Genomic DNA, 19,633 nt, shown 5'->3' on the forward strand with positions numbered 1-19,633 from the left:
CAGCAGGCTTCGCTCCTGCCGATACAGAGCGAGCGGAACGTGACTTCACGATTAAGGACTTAGCATTTTCTCACGGCGCCGACGCGGTTTCTCACGCGGACGCGGAATTGCTCGAATTCATACGAGTTTTCACTGCAAAAGCTTGGATCTCTGGGGTTCGCAATTCGGTTTTTAGCCAGGCGGCTTTGAAAAATTTCAGTTAGACGGAGCAAAAGCATTTCTCTGCATTTTATAATGTGCCTAAGTAGGTAATTGTGCGATTTTTTTACAGAATGGCTCGAATTTATACGAATTTCGAGAACAAAAAGCAAGTTGGATATTTCGTTTCAGGTTTTAATAGAAAGTGTTAGAAATGTCTGTAATAATGCGTATGTTATTTTAAGGAACCACAGTTTATACCGTATATATACTTCATTGATTACTTTAAAGACGACGCAGTGTTTCCGCGTATACTGTGTTTTATTTACGTGAAAATGGTGAAAAAATGTAAAAGGTTGCGACCTGCTCAGGCTAGCTGTCTCTATCAGACTGGCGACAGTCTTGACTTTATGTCCCGCAATTCCAACCTTGAGTAATCCGCCCCTTAAGCCTAGACACTTATACCTAAGAGGCTATGGTATCGTTGCATTCCAACAGAAAGGGTTTGGAAAATTTTTAATTTGAGGGGAGGGAGAGTAGAGGATACCGTTAAAATATGCAACTTCTAGCCAAGGTATTTTGAAAAACGGCAATGAGACATGCATTTTACCACTATTGAGCAGTCTACCATTTTGAAACTTTAGTAGTTTGGTGCACTTATTAGTGCGGGAAAAATAGTCAACGTTCTATTCTGAGCAATTCTGCTATTCTAGGCAAGGCCCGCTAGATAGCCCTACCTACAATATGTACAGTCCTCTAGCGGGCCTAGGATATCAACCGTCGCGAAATATTCTTATCTATTCGAATGCGAAGACAGTCAATGTCCCATTAACAGAGTCTCAAGCGTAAAAATTCCCAGCAGCTGACGAGTATACAAAGCTCGGTGCACAGTGTATCAATCCTGAACCATTTGAAATTCAGAACTTCAGAGCCACAATGGTTATCGAAGCAGAATGAATCCCGGCACGCTTTTGTTCGGCTCCCATTCCGCGATGCTGAAGTGTCCGAACAGCTGACGGAAACGCGAGGCGTGTCACGATCGAAGGAGGAACCGTAGTAAACTGGGTAAACAGAAGAAGAAGAAGAAGAAGAAGAAGAAGTGATAAAGAGGCAGCGTTGCATGCAAATGACGGTTCGGAACGGTGCCGTGTGCCGTAGTTTCCGAGGGACACAGCGGCTCGTCGAGGCCGGAGATAACGAGGTTATTCGTTCGTGATAATCCTTATCGACGAGGATACCGCCAGCATTGTGAGCCTCAGTCTCGCTCGGTGCTCCCGTGGATACGCTCCGAGATCCCAGGAGCCTCTCCTCTCTTCTCTCGCGAAGAACGGTTTCTCGCGTGTGTAACACAATCGTGTCTCTCCCGGGCGAATTAATCGCGGCTCGGCGTCAGCGCTCCGCGATCCGCATCAATGACCGTAAATATAAACCGACCACGATAAGATCTTCGAACTCCGCGGATTGATTTTACGAGAGGGAATGCTGAGCTGACGATCGCAGCTGCCAGACGCTTCTCGCAGCCGAGAGTCAAAGTCCGACTCAATGTCGAGCAACAAGGTTTTCCTGTCGATTGCCCAACCGGTACCACTCGGACGCGTTTCACTGACCGATTAGGCTTGCGTGCGATGGCAGTTGATCCGTACAACTTTTGGACTGTGACCCTTGCTGCGAGGACGTTCTGGATCCATGTGATCTGGGGGGTCGAGCGTCTCTTTCGCTCCGTTTCGAGGATTCCTTATTCGTTCAGCTAGTTTCGCTAAAATGGCAGGGGTGTACAGTGAAAATGATGAAGACAATCGGTGCAAATGGACGATTGTCTTCTGAGGTATCGTGTCATGTTGTTGAAAATGCTAAAAATTGTCGAAAATTTGGATAGATACATTCTTGATATTTTGATAAGTGTGTCTTTATGCATTTATTGGAAAATCGAATAGATGAAATCGTTGAAGAATCTTAAAAACCGACGATGTCAATATATGATTTCTCCTCTATTAAAATCATAACATTCAATTTAGTTTCTATCTTTTGCAATCGACGCAGACAATTTTTGTTTTGCATAAAGATCCGCAATCTATCGATAAGGTAATGTGAAATAGTGACTTGTGTTGCCTTGGAACGGTTTTTTAAGATAAACGTACAAAGTCTGTAGAAAATTACCTAGTTAAATCGTGTTGCGCGATGCTTCGAAGATAATGGTCCATCTGCACAAGGTGGACGCTAGACCCGTTCCGGAGCTCGATTATCGATCGTCCGGGGGCAGCCGGTGACAGACTATGCTGCCTTTGAGCACGGTAGCGATCGTGACGGGGTACCACGCGGGGAACAACGGTGTTCGGTAATGGAAACTGCCGAGCGAAGGTCGCCAGTCGTCGTCGTCGTGGCTTCTGATCTCGAGCGGAACGCGATGTGCCGCACGGACGAGGACGACCGGCCCAGCCAGTTGAAACTCGCGCGTGGATCGGCGTGGAAGGTGTTTTCGTTTTCACGCGATCGTTGGATCGTTCCCCTGGGACCTCTTACTCGTCACGACAAATCAATGAACCAGTGACTTTTTCTTGAAATCTGCTGGAAATCGGTTGGCCGTGTGAGCAGCACAAATACTCGATCGCTAGATTATTATTGGGACCATTTAGTCGTCGACGGTTTCCGTTAATGCAGTTCAATTAACTGCTAATCACTGGTAACTTACTATTGTCTTCAATTTGCTTTGCTGGAAATCGGTAACCTGAATCCTGCGTGATCGTTGGATCAAACATCGGCATCATTCACTCATTCTAATTTTACAACGAAAATCTATTTGAGTACTCGAAATCGGCAACCTGTAGGAGACACCTGAATCTATCGCGACCGCTGAATCATCACGGGGACTTTTTACGCATTCGTCGATATCAGCACGATTAAAAATTGTCATAAATCAATTCAACCAATTTTGTGAATCGAATCACGTTTACCTTCAATCTGCTGGATTAATCAGTAACTTGGAAGAAGTCTAAATCTCAAAAAATCGTTGGATCATCACTGGGATCTTTTACACATCCATCGTGTCCTGTCGGTTAAAAATTATAGCAAATCAATTTTATTAATTTTCCAAAGAAAATCTATTTGAATACTCGAAATCGGCAACCTGTAGGACACCCGAATCTATCGCGACCGCTGAATCGTCACGAAGACTTTTTACTCATTCGTCGATCTCTATGAACACGATGAAAAATTGTGATAAATCCATTCGATGAATTTTCTGCAGCAAATGAAACGGATTACTGGGAATCGATAAGAAGCGTAAATGTAGAACTCGAATTGGTACACCTGAAGCGTTTGACAGTGTGCAGTTTGCTGTTCGCTAGGCCGGCGATTTCGATTTCAGTAGTCGTCCAAAGGTGTTTAGTTCGACTTTGGAACTGTGAGTAATTAGAGGATCGTACTGGCCGCAGTTCGCTGGCAATCTACCGTGGGATTACGTAGTTTCAGCAGTTCAGAAATTTAATTTTTGTTTGACACGAAAGCGAATTGAATTGACTCGCCTGGCTCTTAATATAGTGATTACTCGCATCAAAAGCGCATCATTATAAATCGTATTATAAATAGTCAGTGGATTTTTAATTTCCCTCTGAAGATAGTCCAAAACAATTCTTTAATTACGATTTTTATCGAAACGCTGTCTAAAAAGAACTCTTTTATCGCCGCGCACTTTATGTCTGCGTTCTTCGTTTTATATCCCATTCCACTTTAGTCGGAACCATTACTCCAAAAAAATTATCAACAACTATCGGACATTTTCAACGATATTTCTACCGAACTTTTAACGATTGTCTATCGATTCTGAACTGCTAAATCGCGATCGGGACCACGTTACGTACGATCATCGTGTTGTGTTTCTCTTAGAACGATCGTCACGTGCGTCACGCGCCCAGCCGGACACTCGTCCGAAGCAAAGCAAAGCGAGGAGAAGCGGGGACAACCGGCAGATTCCATAACCGCATTAAATTAATTCGATTTGCTGGCCACTGGATTCAGCTTCTCGTCGTCGTCAACAGCTGAATGCTCACGAACCTGTGTTCGTTTTCCAGTGTCGTCGTTGCCGGTCGTCGGACCAGCTCGTTCTCACTTCCGGAGACTGCTCGACGGTCGTGTGTCGTTATCTCGCGATAACTATAACGCCGGTGCGTCGACCGATAAACACCGGTGTCGGCCTGTTCGGGGATTAGACTGTCTTCCTTTCCGCACTTGTGAAAAGTTTCCGTTCGGCTCCCCACTCGAGGCCGAACTCGATCGGACACGTTACAGTGAGACAACATTCAGTTGCTTTGGGATCTTTAAGTTTTCGCGAGTGCATAGAAAATGGTCTGGGACGACGGTTTGTCCGTGAAGGAGCTCTTCGACATGCGGAAGAAAACGCCTAGGTTCCCTTCGAGGGAACGGAATTTCGCTATGAGAAGACGAGGGGGCAGAAGAGCTTTCTCTGTTGGACTGGGGAACGCGTTCCCAGTTCCTGGTCCGCCCGATATCCAAGAAGAGGATCGTCCTGATTACGTCGCCGACGACTCATCCAACAATAACGTGCCCATAGAGTAAGACCCTTTTCTTCTAAATGATCGAGACAGCTGGCGTCGTTGGAAACAGCTCAGAAAGTTTCTTTGGGGGCTTGAGAATACAGATGAACTTGCACCTGCTCGTTTTTGATAATCATCCTGGCTGATTCATGGGGAAACACTTCATCTGCTTTCATCTGTCATCGTGGCTGAATCATTTAGGATGATTGTCCAAACTGAAAGAGTGTTCAATTTTAGAAGCGAGAAGCATTCGTTCTTTTATTGATACTCCTGCAGGTAATCATTGCCTGAACACTCCATAAATATTGCTTAACTACGTATATCTCAATTAAATGACTTGGATCAGTTTCCTATATTTTTAGAAACCTTATGTGTCAATAACATTTGACTTCATAGTATAGAACATGTAATTTTAAATAGAAATTGAAGGTAGGAGAGCCCAGGTGTTGACACAAGTGGTAATTTTAAATTAGTTAGTTAAATTTCGTAGCTCCCATACTCAAGTTGTCAAGCTGGTACCCGGATATACTGCAACTAGCATGAATTCCATTAATACTCCTATTTGAAATTCGACAGAGTACACTTGTCTACTGTTATCCTACAGAAACGACGTGTTATTCTCGGTCTCTTTCCGTATAATCGATGTTCTATGATGCTAAAGATATTATCATGACATGTTAATTAATTAGATTACTCTGTAGCTGTTCTAAAATTCTAGAATGTTAAGCCATGTCCACGCTGAAGAAGGCATCAACGTGGACATACCTTAAGCAATAATTGGCGAAACTGAATCGTTCTCAATTTCAACAATATTAGTAAAATAAAAGATCCGGAAGTGACCACTGTTAATAGTTTCAAAGAACTACTTTGAACTTGCATTCCGGAGCTTTACGGACGACTTAATACTTGTCCGTCGACCATAGATCAAACACTGTCTAGAAAACAGTAATTTCGCGGGCAGAATGGGCGTCAGTTCGTTTCCAGATTGACGCCAGCCCTGTTAAAATGAATTATCGCCGCAAATGGGGATACAGCTCGTTCAACGTCTTCGGCGTTCTCCGGTCTTCAGGTTTAATGGGGTCGTAAAAGAAACGCTGGGGACAGTAATCGATCACCTCTCTTCATGGTTCACGGACCCATATTAGCAGCAAATTCCTATCAATTGTACGTTATTCTTCTCAGAAATTCCCCGAACTGATAACACCGAAGACCTGTCAGATAGAGGGACGAGGACACGACTGTGACCGGGAAACTCGCATACGTACACAAGTTCGAATTATCACCCGAGCACTCGTGAACATGACTGAGGAAGATATTTCTGGTTGGTGTGTGCGTCAATCGCGTTTACATTTCCGCGGATTTCGTCAACGTCAATCCGTAACGCAGTTTCGAGACGCGCAGAAATTAACCGGGCAGGAATTTAAACGTTTCGCCGTGAATTTATCGGCGGGCCGGCCTTACCAGGTCGTGACGAGGCGGACAGATTTTGCAACTCTATTCCGCGTATTTGAAACAGCGGTTCTGCGAACCTGCGGGCGGCTCTTGAAAGTTTGCGTAATCGCCAGTGCGGATCGGGACACTGGTCCTCGTGCCCTTATCGGCGGCCTCTTATGATTCAATCGCGATTCATGACGTCGGATTAGCGACGGTTTGCACCTCGACGTAAATCACAGGGGCGCTCAGACTGTTCCAGGTCTTCGGTAGAATCTACTTCATTCTGTGACGGACGTGTGAATCGTCATGGTGACGAGGACCTATAAAATGCAAAGACAATTACAGAAGAAAATACCTTGCGACAAGCTAACGTATTTTTGCACATTCTTGCACACATTTATATACATGTTTATACACATGTGTACGTTTTTGCACATTCTTATACATTCTTAGATATTCCTGCATATTTTTGCACACATTCTCCTACATTCTTGCACAATTCTCCTACATTTTGTACACATTCTCGTACACACATTCTCGCATACAATCATATACATTTTGTTGCATTTTTATACATACGTGTACATTTTTGCATATTTTTATGCATTCTTAGATATTCTTGCACACATTCTCCTACATTCTCGTACAATCTGGCACACATTCTTCCATACATTCATATACATTTTTATACATACGTGTACATTTTTGCACATTCTTATGCATTCTTAGATATTCCTGCACATTCTTGCACACATTCTGGTACACAATCTCGTACATTCTTGCACACATCTTGCTACACATTCTCGTACATTTTTGCACACATTGTTGCATATATTCTTGCACACATTCGTATACATTTTTATGCATTTTTATACATACGTGCAGTAGCGTGTTACACTATGGGCAAACGGGGGCCCCGAACACAGACCAAGATCCAAATTCTACGTTTTTCCCTTGGGGGCCTCGAAATTGTACTTTGCCCAAGGCCCCAACTAGTTATAACGCGCTCCTGCATACCTGTACATTTTTGCATATTCTTATAAATTCTTAGATACTCCTGCACATTCTTATAAATTCTTGCCCACATTCTTGTACATTCTTGTACATTCTTGCTCACATTCTTGTACATTCTTGCTCACATTCTTGCTCACATTCGTATACATTTTCGTTCATTCCTATACATTCCTATACATTTTCGTTCATTCTTATACACTTTCTTGTACTACATTCTTACACGCATTTCCTTCATGTTGAATGGAAGTCGGCCTGTACAGTGTCACGGTATAGTTCGCCGATCGAAATTACGGGGGGGGGGGGGGAAGCTTATTGTTACAAAGCCATTCGCGGCTTGTTTCCCGTTCGGCACTGAGCTCCCAGCTAGAGAACTGCGGCAAAGCCAAAATATATGACCCCGTCAGATAAATCTTACTCACGTCCGTACCAGAATAAGTCACCGACTCATTGCCAAGGTGATTCGAACTCTGTTCCCGGTAGCGTTCGATTCTCGAGCATCCTCGCGAAGCATACCTTTCCGCTCGCCCCCGCTCTGTCGTTTATTTTCACAGGTCTTGTGCCGAGCGATGGCACACGAGTCGCAAAACTTCCGGGATGCGTTTCTTTTCGGATCGAAATAGACAATTCGGGCTTCGAAACCTTCGAGACTCTGATTACTGTCATTTCTTTTCCGAACGATCGGAAGATGTATTGGATGGCTTTAACATGCTGACTACCGAATCAATACCTTCGACAAGTCTGGTAAAATCGGAGTTTTATCTTTTTAGTACTTCTTCGATTCTTTTGGTTTACCTGTTTAACTGTTTTGGACTCTTCGTATCACAATGAAATTTTATTAGTGCGATTATTCGTCCAATTATTCGATCGTGTAATATGGAATGCTGGATTTCAATGGATTTGCAATTTGGTCGTGCAAATCATTTTTTATTGAGTGTTGAGAAGTAGTACAAAAGTGACATACAGTTTCTTAATACTGTACTTTAGGACTTAGGATGCCGAGTAGACGATTTCCATGTACAATAAAAATTGTCTGTACTACATTTAGGGTAAGGTTGCTCAAGTCGTACCCCTTAAGAGAAAATTAAATGTGTTACTCAAAACTTGTGTTAATATTGTTGTTATTTATTATAACGAAATTAGGGAATCTATATGCTTTCGCGTAAAATAAACTAAATCTTTGAAAACTTACATCGGTACGACTAAAGGAACCGGTTTCCTAAGTCGTACCGAAGAATTCAATTAAGCTACAAGAATAATTAAAACATGACACATAGGTATTCAGTTAGTACAAACATCACATACAAATTTTTTTGTTCTTTTGTCAACTCCAGCGCATACATCGTGCAGCCATGATTTGCATTTCAAGCATTGAATCATGTTTTCCTCCCGATCGTCTCCACAAATAAAACAAAACCAATCGCTATTCTTATACTTAATTGTTAATGCCAATTCCTTTTTATTAATTACTGCGTTCCTTTTATTTGCCACATTTTTATGTTTTCTTTATTCTGCGTTGACGTTGTTTCGACTGACGAGATAGTACGACTTAGGAATCTCATATGGGTACGACTCAAGACACGGCACAAGTTAAATTTAAAAAGTAAACATAACCTAACTGAATAAAATTAATACGATTTCGTTTCGACCAAACGATTATGTAGATTCTACAGAATTTATATTTAATAAGGAACATAATTTTATCAATAATTTACCTGCAAGATTAACTACCAAACATATGCAGAAAATTATAAGAAAGTTGAAATCAACTTACTTGATGCCAGGATTTAGAATGAGGCTGGTGTACGGCAGACAATAATACGTAAAGCAACTTGGTTGACTCAGATGTATATTTGGTTGCCGTTGTATGTGCTGTTGTCGCCGTAGTTCGTTCAAAATTCAAGTGGTACGACCTCAGCATTGGCACGACTTGAGCAACCTTACCCTATAGCAAAATTGAGTAGACGAAATCTGAAATTTCATGTCAGAAATTTCTTGTAATAAACGCAGACAATTTTTACTCAAAAATCCGCTACCGATGACGTACTAGAAACGCGTTTGTACACACGTCAACGTTAAGAATCGCGCAATGACTCACAGCCGTCATAATCGAGTTTAGCATCCGAAATCCATATTTTGCGGACGTCATCTCAGAACAAGGATTCAGAGCATCGCCGAATCAAGCAGGGGAGAATGCAGAGTCGTAGATTTCGGCTAGTTTTCGGAGACGTTCGCGGGTTCAACGAGAAATGCAGAAGTGGCCATGCATGTTTACGACAGGCTGTCTTGCGTGTCACGACGCGTCGCCGGCCAACCATGCCAAACTCTTGTCGAGTTATGTCATGCTTTCGCGGCGATTCTGCGCAAGCTTCTTCGCGATCTCGCGTTATTAGCAAAAGTCTTACATAAACACGTAGATCAACGGAAAACGCGTGTCCGCGACAGATCCACCACGCCGGTTTCCATCGGAAATGAGGCGTGAACTTCTCCGGGTGCGTTCACCCCACAATTTCGCATAACGCGACCGATTAAAAGAAAATCCCAAGACCGTCCGTGCACATGTTCTTCGCCGTGGTTTATTGGAGCTTCAATTTAAACAGCGTTTAGCACGGTTCACGCCGCAAAATTGTAAGCAGATCCGCTACTGTGCGGCCATGTTTTGCACAGCGTAGGCTACTCTTCGAAGACAACGTTCGTCTCTTCCGCGTCCCGGTGAAACCGTGTTGCATAAACGGTAATCGCGATAATTAAAGCAGAATGCCGGAGACTTATCTTCTCGCGGAACGCATCTTAATAGCGAAACGGGGCGACGGTAAACGCGCATTTATCCCCGCCGGAACTACGTTACTACCATAATTTCGCCGAGCGTCTCGGCGTGGAGCTCGGAAAATGGGACGTGTTTTGCGAAACGCCATTTTATCAGATCCTGCCACATGGCTCAGATTGTTGCATTCTGAAACATGTTCAAACATGTCTTCATGTCGTTGCACTGTTTAGTTACAGCGAGACTGGAAATGTTACATTTATCGGAAACGTTCCACGGGAAAAGCTATTTTAGCGTTATTCATGGGCTCCACGTTATAATATATACATAGTATGTAAGTCGTGGAATTTGTCGTAACGCAGCTATGGCATTATAAAATCAAAAATGCATTTTAATATTTAACCCGGCGTTAGTTAGGTGGGGTCTCACAGACCTCAGAGATTTTAGATTGATTGTAACATTGTAAAGATGTTTCTTTCATTAGTGAAGTATTTTTGAATAATAAAAATTTACTTTCGTGGATCTGCGTTTTTACTCTGATAAATTGCAAGCCTCTTAAGCAATACCTAATCTTATAATTATGAAAAAGGTATTTATTTCTATAATATAATATAATATATTATTTCGGTGGGTCTGTGAGACCCCACCCTACCACTTACCATACATTTTCCCACCTTACCAACGCCGAGTTAAGAAATCAAAATGATCTTCATTTTTTGTCGAAAAAGAATTTTTTTCGAAATTTCATATGTAGAAGTTTGTGGATGTTTAAATACTGTTCGACTCTTTTGTTGGTACAATTTTATTATTTTAATACCACATACGTAGATCGCTTTTTAGTAGGTGACTATTAATTTTTATTGAAATGAAATTTCAAAAAAAGTGCAAAAGAAGTTGCAACTTTTTAATTCCTAACATCAAAGATTCATAAATTCTCGACATTTTACAAAAGAAACCTTGGGAATATATAAAAATTTTGTCAATTTTTCAAGGTAACTAAAAAATACACTGTAACGAAATATTACAGTATTGTCTAAATATGCACCACGATATGTAATCCTTCACTAGACGAACAAGCCGTATTAATTTGGTTGATAAATATTGGTGCGTACGTATAAAAATATACTTGTTAGAACATCTATTTTTCACTTCATAACTAAACTCGATAGAAATGTCAACTTCCAACATCGTTAGTTTTTACTGATTCTATTCTACAAGAGTATATTCTTAACTGTAATTTACTCACGGATAATTATGAATTCTTGAATTTTCATATTTCGAGTTTCCGCCAGGTTTTCGGGGCCGTAACCCCACAGTGCGACGTTTGGAGAACCGGAATAATCGATGGATACGATCGACAGCAATCGAAAGCGCTGATAGCGAAATGCCGAGGCGTCGTTTTACACTTTACACCGCGATTTACACGCTCGACATCTTTTTATCGAGTCTCCCCGGAGCGTAATCGTCTACTTCCCACGGTGAAAAAATAACGGTTTACGACTTGTCACAGGATTTACCGATCCGTCTCTAAATCGAGCTTCTAGAACAGTTTAGCTCTTTCACGGTCTTCTGCTGACGCTTGCAAAGTTCTTTCGAAGGGATTCTCTTGATCGTCTCGGGGGAGGCCGCGTTAGAAAGGCATCATTGGAATCCCTGAGAGATCGTGTTCCTTGGGGGTAGTCCTCCGTTTTTTGCTGAAGAGGGTTGACAGAGCTGGAGAAGCGAATCAATGACAGACGGAGCGGAGCATGATTTTAGAAGGTTGAAATAGGAAAGGCCAGGCATAAATAAACAAGGAGACAAAAGATTTTTGAAAATGGTTTTTAAACACAATTTTAAACAAGAGCTTTAAAACAGACTTGAAACATACGATTTTTAAAGAAGATTTTAAATGTACGATTTTTACAAATGATATTTAAGAACGAATTTTACAAATGATTTTGAAGAACGATTTTTAAAAACGATTTTTACAAACGATTATTACGAACGAATTTTAAAAACAATTTGCAGAAACGATTTTAAATATACGATTTTTAACAAAGAGTTAGGATAAAAGAAACTTCTTAAATAACATGGAGAAGGGTCTCTGTACGTAGCTATTGCACAAAATCGATACAAACATTTTTGTACACAATGTGCAACAAGAAACAATACGACTTGTGAGACGTTTCGTTACATATTGACCTAGACTCCATCCAGATCAATGATCCAGAAGTGACAGAGCACAATCAATCGTTTTTAAAAAAGAACTGAAAGAATTCTTAATTTTTAGTTTTTAATTACAATAATAATCTTTAAAAGCCGCAGGAAGAAATTTCAGTAAAACCATTACGCAATTAAAGTACTAACATTTCTCTGCAAGATAAAAATTGTTTGCATCAATTTGCAAGAACTGTAAGCCGAATAGAAGTTTCATTCTGCATTTTGCAATTTTAACGCTAAACCTATCACTGCCGGTCGAATGACCGGTTTTATATTTTCCATCTTGCAATTATTGAAATTGCGAAGTTGCTTACATGGAAATTGATTCGATAAATTTCTTTATCGAAGCAAATATTGTAATTAAAGTTGCACAAAATCTAAATAAATAGAGCATTGTCATTGTATAAGCTAAAACATTTTAATCGCTTTTAGTACTCGGTAGGTTTACTGTTAATAATTTGATCCTACTACAGTCATGTTTTACTTAAATGTTTGTAACTTGTCTGCTGCTTTAAGTTGTCTCTACTCGTTTTCATGATACATAGATGCATAAAATCTGCAGTCCGGTAATAAGATGAATGGAGCGACCAGTCACGCATTGAGCAGAGTTCCGTCATCACCGTCGATCCCGAAGAGATCGAGGATCGCCGCGGTTCGCAGTAAATCGGCCGCCGCGGCCGGCCCGCTTCTAATTCCACTCGTGTCTCGGTTGCAATCCCACACGACAAGGTGGGAGCTTCGCGTGTCGGCGAGCTTTCGACGACAACCAAGATCCAAAGAGATCCGCGCGTGCGCTACACTCTGCTCGCGCTCCTGTTTCCCGTGCCACCCGGTATTAACTATAGGTACACACCTATCTGCGTCCCCGTCGAATCTCATGGCGCCAGTTTGAAGTACGCTCCTTCTGCGAATGCAGTCTCGCGTGGCCCGTCCCGCCAGCTATCGTCGACGACTTTTGAATCTCCCGCGCCGTCGCGAACCCGCTTTGTGAACCCTACGCGCCCTTGAACCCCATCTGAACTGTTTCTCAAGCTCTCATACGGTTTCGACGCGCCTTCGAGAAAGCTTCGAGCTTTCTGTTGTTCAGAGACCGTGATCAACGTGAACTGTGCGTCATACCTGTGTGTACACACGTGCGTCGCGATTTATCCTTCTGCGGAGAACTGGTCGAACGTTCCTCTCGGTTCTCATGATTTTGGATTATTAGTTTGCAGTTAGTTAGTTAATTTAAATAGGTTCTTACAAGTTGTAACTGTAATTGTAGGTTAGTTTAAGTAGTCGCTGTTGGCTATTTCTCTTCGGTGATCTTTTCCGACTTGTTTTTCCGGATGGAACATTCATTTTCGTTTTTTTGCGCGACTAAACTGACACATCTGATGATTTTTTTCGGATTTATTGGCTTTCCAGTTTTTATTTCATAATTGGTTGAAACATTGCAGCCTTTGGCGATATTTTCTAATTTATTGGTTCGTCGTTTGATTTTTGTGGCCGGTTAAACGACTTCAGTGATTTCATGTTTTCCCGGATTTATTGGCTCTATATTTTTAATTTTGTCTATTGGGGCTAGAATATTGCACATACTTTATGATTTTCTCTGATTTATAGGTTCGTTATTTTATGTTTATGAGTGTGGCTGGAAGATTGTCACCATTTTTCGATTTTTCTTGATTTATTGGTTCCGTTATTTTTATTGTTCTATAATTTAACACTTCGATGTGGGAACCCACAAGTGGGAATTATTTTAAGTTATTCTGTGTACAGTGTCAACCCTCCTACTAATACAAAAATCAGATTCAACTAAATTCAATTTGATGAAACACAGAATTAATATACGCCAGATCGAATTAAATTAAATCTGATGCAAATCGCAATATTTACTTCGCGTAATATGGACGTTTACCGAAATAATTTTTAGTGGTGTTAAAGAGGGCGAAAGAGCCTAGTGCAAAGGGTGAAACATGAACTACTCTTAAGTGGCTCCTACACGATCAATAATATCGTCAATATTCGCGTCAATATTGACGCTCTATATTGAAGCGCGCATCAATAAGCTTTAATATAAACGCATCAATATTCTCACCAATACTAATTCCGGCAAAAATATTCGTGCTGCATGGTCTGTTTCAGCGGTGTTTTTATCGTGAATTTCGAAATGTTTTTCACACCGGGCCGATTGTCAAAATTTCGAACCACAATTTAATTCCATAGTGTAATTCTAGCAATATCTGTCGGTACAAAATTTTCTTTAACAAAACTTACAGGGCTACCCGAGTCTAATAACGCTGTCATAGAAAATTTGTTTTTTTTCACCCAATTGAACTGCACGGAGCGGGGAAATTCTCCGTGATCCTCACGTTGCGCCGTCGCGTACTCACGAAGCAACTGATACTGAAGGAAATATTGACGATAAACCTCCTGGACGTACAAACGATTCTCCAATATTGACAGAAAATCTAATTTTCTATCAATATCCGTCAATATTTATAGGACGTTTCAATACGCTCCTAGACGATCAATATTTCCATCAATATGGTCCTCCGTTAATAGTGACAATATTATTGATCGTGTAGGGGCCACTAGACCCATCTTTGCACATTTTTTGCGAAGCCTATGCTGCGAGTAGGTGTACCATCTTTGTTGCGTTAAATTAATCTACTCTTCAAGTGTAGAAACAAATTTTTTGTCGACGAAAGAACACTCATAGCTTTGTGTAACTAATTTGCGAACTAGGGCTGGTACTCTTTGCAAAGTCGAATGTATAGATTATAGATCGAAAGCTCGTTACGGTTGATTAAAATTCAGAAACTTTTGATTGTTTTCAAACGCGTGAACGTAGTTTTAGGTGTACTATACTAAGTACACTCTCAGTCAGACGTACACTCGCGGTACATCGTGTAGGGGCCAGTTTAACGATTAGTGCCGAATTCGCTCGGCGGAACAAGTGGCGGAGGCGCCTCGCGAAAAAGAGTACACCAAAGATAGGGTCGAGGACAGCCGATGATAGGCGGCAGACGAAACACCGCGCCGCCAGGTCTGGGTTAGACGAAACAACGCGAAACTGCGTGTTATCCGAGGACGGAGCTATTTTGAACGGCGAGCATCAGCGCCGCTTAATATAGCGAACATTTATCTAATTAATAGCCATTAGCCGCGCCGTCCGATCCGCGACGATGGTTAGCTCCGCTTTGCTAGTTGGACGTGTTGTCCCAGCCCCGAAAGCTTCCTGTCTCTCTAGCCCCATCCATCCCCCTCTTCGTCCCTCGTCTACCTGAAGTGACACCTGTCACCGGCGTCGTCGAACGATTTCCCCATCCTTCGTCCATCGAGAGCCGAGCATCGTCGATGTCTTCGCGAGAGACGGTATAAATAACCGCGATTCGGATCTTCCTCGATCGTCGAATCTTTTTGCTCGTCGCATAACGCATACACACATTTCGCTCCCGTGTGCTCTCTCTCTCTCTCTCTCTCTCTCTCTCTCTCTCTCTGCTTGCCGAAGCATTCCCGAGGCGACGTGCACGCCGTGGAAAATGTTCGCGTTGCAGTTCCAAGGCTGCGAAAACGCTTACCCTCCGACTCTTTAAAATTAGGAGCGAAATTCCTGTCGAATTCTTCCGTTGCCCATCGCTGCAGCCCCCTGGCCGCGAAAAATCACTTCATTCTATTCCTGTGCATAGTTAATTGTTTGTTCAATTCGTTGCAAAGGTTACGCAAAATTTGCCTATGCGCGCTTGAATGTATTATAGTTCCAGTAAACAATCCGAAAGAGTCGCTTCGATTACTTGGTGCTTTTAGAATTTGGCAAAGGACCCGTTTGGTAGGCAAATCAATGTCAATTCGAACTGTTCCAATTGTTTCGAAAATTCTCGAAGAATTATTTATTGTAGAGAATAGCTTTTAGATTCGTATTCGTGTGCTATAATTGCTGGGTCTGCGGTGCACTTTGCATAAGTGAGTGGTAGATCAAGGAAGTACTAGAATTGCTACAGTAAATGAAGCACAATAAATGCACATGTCAAAGAGAGTAGAATGATTTCCTCCGGTCAAAAAATTCCAGGAAAATTATTCGTTGTAGAGTATACCTTCTAGTTTCACACCCACATGCTATAATTGTTGCATAAGCGAGTGGTAGATCGAGGAAGCCCTAACTAAAGTGCACATATCAACGAAATACTTGGAATGATTTCCTGCGGTCAAAGGTTCTCAAAAAGTTATATATCACAGAGTATACTTTCTAGTTTCATACCCACGTGCTACAATTGTTGCATCTACTGTGCACTTTGCATAGTGAGTGGTAGATTGAGGAAGCCCTAGCTAAAGTAAAAGACACGATAAAGAAATTCTGAAAAAATTCTCCGTCACAGCTCAGAGCATCCAGTTTGATATTCGCAAACCCAAATTGCCAGATCTGCAAAGCAGCATATAAAAATTAAGAACAACACGTGGGAATCCTATTAATCCTACATGAGAGAGTACTGTCCACCTTCGCAACGAAAAACACTATTTCCTTTGGTCAAATAATTCCCAAAAAATTCTGCGCCATACCGTAAACCCTTCTACACAAGATCCACAAATTGCTTTAGCCGAACACAGAGTGCATGGGCGCACAAACAAGCAAAGAACCCGGCGGTCGTCGCGATATAGAGCAGCCCGAAGGCATTGGGTGCAGCGAATGGCAAACATCGGAGCAATTTCGCCGTACGTGTACCGATAACGCGTGATATCGAGCGAGCGAAGCGCCTTATCGAGCGGAGCGAAGCTTTTATCGTCCTCCTTGAAGCTCCGCGAAAAGCCCGCGGGATCACCGACCACGTGAATTTTCACGTCGGATGATTCACGGTTGCTCTCTTTTCTTCTCTGTCGAGTGAGATCGAATGGATCAGGCCCAAAGCAGCTCGAGATAGTATTCCTGGCAAACGAGTTCGCCTGGCTTGCAATTCTGTCGTCGATTAAGCTAGCCTGACCTCTGTCCTTTCTCTCTCTCTCTCGCTTCTCGGATGATTCACCTGTGATGGAATAGCCGGTTTCCAGGTAACGCCATTTCAGAAATGGAAGAAAGAGAGTCGCGTTCCCCGCCACCGGTGTTCGATTATATTAAGCCATTAATGGCCCCCGGGTGCGTATCGTGGCTGTTGCACGCTCGAACACGGTTATTATACCCGCTGCCATTTCGCTTACGTCAATTCCGAGGTTGCGGCACGCGGCCGACGCGGCTGTCCAAATCGTTTTATTTATATGTCGGAGCTACGACGATCAAAATTTGTATCGACGCGTGTCCGAAGACGAGCCAGAAAACCAACGGCAGTCGCTGTTCCACCGCCTCCTGGCAGTCACGATCGAAGTCAGCCAATTAATCATCCTATAATTTCCATGGAGCCTCGTTAAACCCCGCTTCTTCCGTGACCAGCCGGTAATTACGGGCTTTAAGCAGCAACCGGGACGGCTCAGCGACCAAAGATAGAAGCTAGATTTCGAGAGACCGACGGACACGTCTCTATTCCGATCCCTCCACACACAAACCGGTCGATAGATAGCTCGCCTCCTCTAAGGAAAGAGACTGACCGGCCGTACCGTTATCTACCGTGTTGGATTTATCGAGATAATCTCAGCACGACAGCGTATAGCACTCCGATTTTATTGGTTAGCCAGCCGATCCTTGCCTCGGTGGACCCCGCGCGCGTGCTCGCTCGCTCGCTCAAAGGACAGAAGACCTAGTACCACGCGAGGATTATCATTGTTCCACGTAATCCGTTCTTTTTCATCGAACCGAGCGACTCCGTCGCTCCTGGAAAAGAAACGGAAATGTGTTCCGGTTAATCTTGACTAGCAGATTGTGGGTGTTTAGCCCGTCGCGTCGTCTGACTCGATTTCAGTGTGTGCGAGAAAATGAAATAGTTCGTACTTTATACTTTTCTTTTGAATAAATTAATGAGCTTGTTTCTTTTTTAATAAATGTTCTAATTGTCCCAAATGATTCATTTTTAAAAAGTGTTCTGATGAAACCGTTCCAAATGGTTCATTTTCTAAAAATGGTCTGTTGAACCGTTCTAAATGGTATAATTTTTTAAACATGTTCCAATGCACGGTTCTAGATGGTTCATTTTTAAAAAATGTTCTGATGAACCGTTGCATTTGTTTCATTTTTTAAAAATGTTCTGTTGAAACCGTCTCAAATGGTTCATTTTCTAAAAATGTTCTGTTGAACCGTTCTAAATGGTATAATTTTTAAAAAATGTTTCAATGCATGGTTCTAGTAGATCTCTCATTTTTTAAAAATGTTCCGATGAACCGTTGCATTTGTTTCATTTTCTAAAAATGTTCTGTTGAACCGTTCTAAATGGTATAATTTTTTAAAAATGTTTCAATGAATGGTTCTAGATGTCTCATTTTTAAAAAATGTTTTGATGAACCATTGCAAATGGTTCATTTTCTAAAAATGTTCTGTTGAAACCGTCCCAAATGGTTCATTTTCTAAAATTGTTCTGTTGAGCCGTTCTAAATGGTATAATTTTTGAAAAATGTTCCAATGCATGTGGTTCTAGATGGCTCTTTTTTAAAAAATGTTCTGATGAACCGTTCCAAATGGCTCATTTTCTAAAAATGTTCTGTTGAACCGTTCTAAATGGTATAATTTTAAAAAATTGTTCCAATGCATGATTCTAGATGATTCATTTTTAAAAAATGCTTGGATGGTTTCTTCCAAATTGTTCATTTTAAAAGTAGATTGTAATGAACTGTTCTAACTGGTCCAATTTTTAAGTACATCTCTACTTCACTCGTGTTTGTCACAATTGACGTGGAACATCTTTATCTCGAACGCAGTTCTGCAATCTAATCCCACGTGAATGTTGCACTGCGATAAAACTTTGTCTAAGACCGTCTATTGCATTTTGAACGGGAATAATAATAGAACGCGCTTTATTTCTTGTCACGATTTCGCCTAAGCCCTTTTCCGATTTTTCGTAAGGCCCTTTCGATTTCCCTTTTTCGCGAGTCCGACAGCGAAGCTCGTTGCGAGGATTCTCTATAAATAACCGAGCGACTTCGTGAACCGTGGCGATTTCCGCAATGAAAATAAATCCAACCGCACAAGCTCGTTCGCCGCCGATCCTCCCGCGTCCAGTCGCTATAATTTTTCTGGAGACCGCTCGCCGACGGTCAAACAAACAATCGTACTCCATACGGAACTGTGTATACATAGTATAAGCTTCAGTAGTAGGCGCCAGTCTTTTTCGAATCGCGAGGTTCCTTTCATCCTTACCTCGTTATCTCCTCGTTCTTTCAATCCTGTAACATTGTACTCCATTTCTTAATAAAGTCGATCGATAACGAGTAGACTGCGGATTTTATGCATTTATGACAGAACCGACTAGATCGAGAACGGTTGAAGTATTGAACAAATTTCAAAATGCTATTATTATTTTGCACGCATAAAATGATCAAGAAAAGAAATGAATGTTCTTGCAACCGATATAGAGAATTAAATTGTACATAAAAATCCGCAGTCTAATAACTATTACTGTCGATAGCGTTTAGC

General features: G+C 41.9%; 1 protein-coding gene across 5 annotated transcripts in view; it reads left to right on the forward strand.

Annotated features, from left to right (window-relative positions):
- Lmpt (four and a half LIM domains protein limpet) overlaps window positions 1-19,633 on the forward strand; it is a 155,216-nt gene that overhangs the window by 71,274 nt on the left and 64,309 nt on the right. The window contains exon 1 of one of the 5 annotated variants that reach the window (XM_076425214.1): window positions 4,325-4,706. The exons of the other annotated variants lie outside the window; for them this stretch is intronic. Within the exon in view, the coding sequence (XP_076281329.1) occupies window positions 4,477-4,706 (230 nt within the window). The 5' untranslated portion in view covers window positions 4,325-4,476. Of the gene's footprint in view, window positions 1-4,324; window positions 4,707-19,633 lie in introns of those variants that run through there. 5 annotated transcript variants of the gene reach the window in all.

The sequence above is a fragment of the Lasioglossum baleicum genome, chromosome 6 (genome assembly GCF_051020765.1).
Source record: "Lasioglossum baleicum chromosome 6, iyLasBale1, whole genome shotgun sequence".
Classification (NCBI taxonomy): Eukaryota; Metazoa; Arthropoda; class Insecta; order Hymenoptera; family Halictidae; genus Lasioglossum; species Lasioglossum baleicum.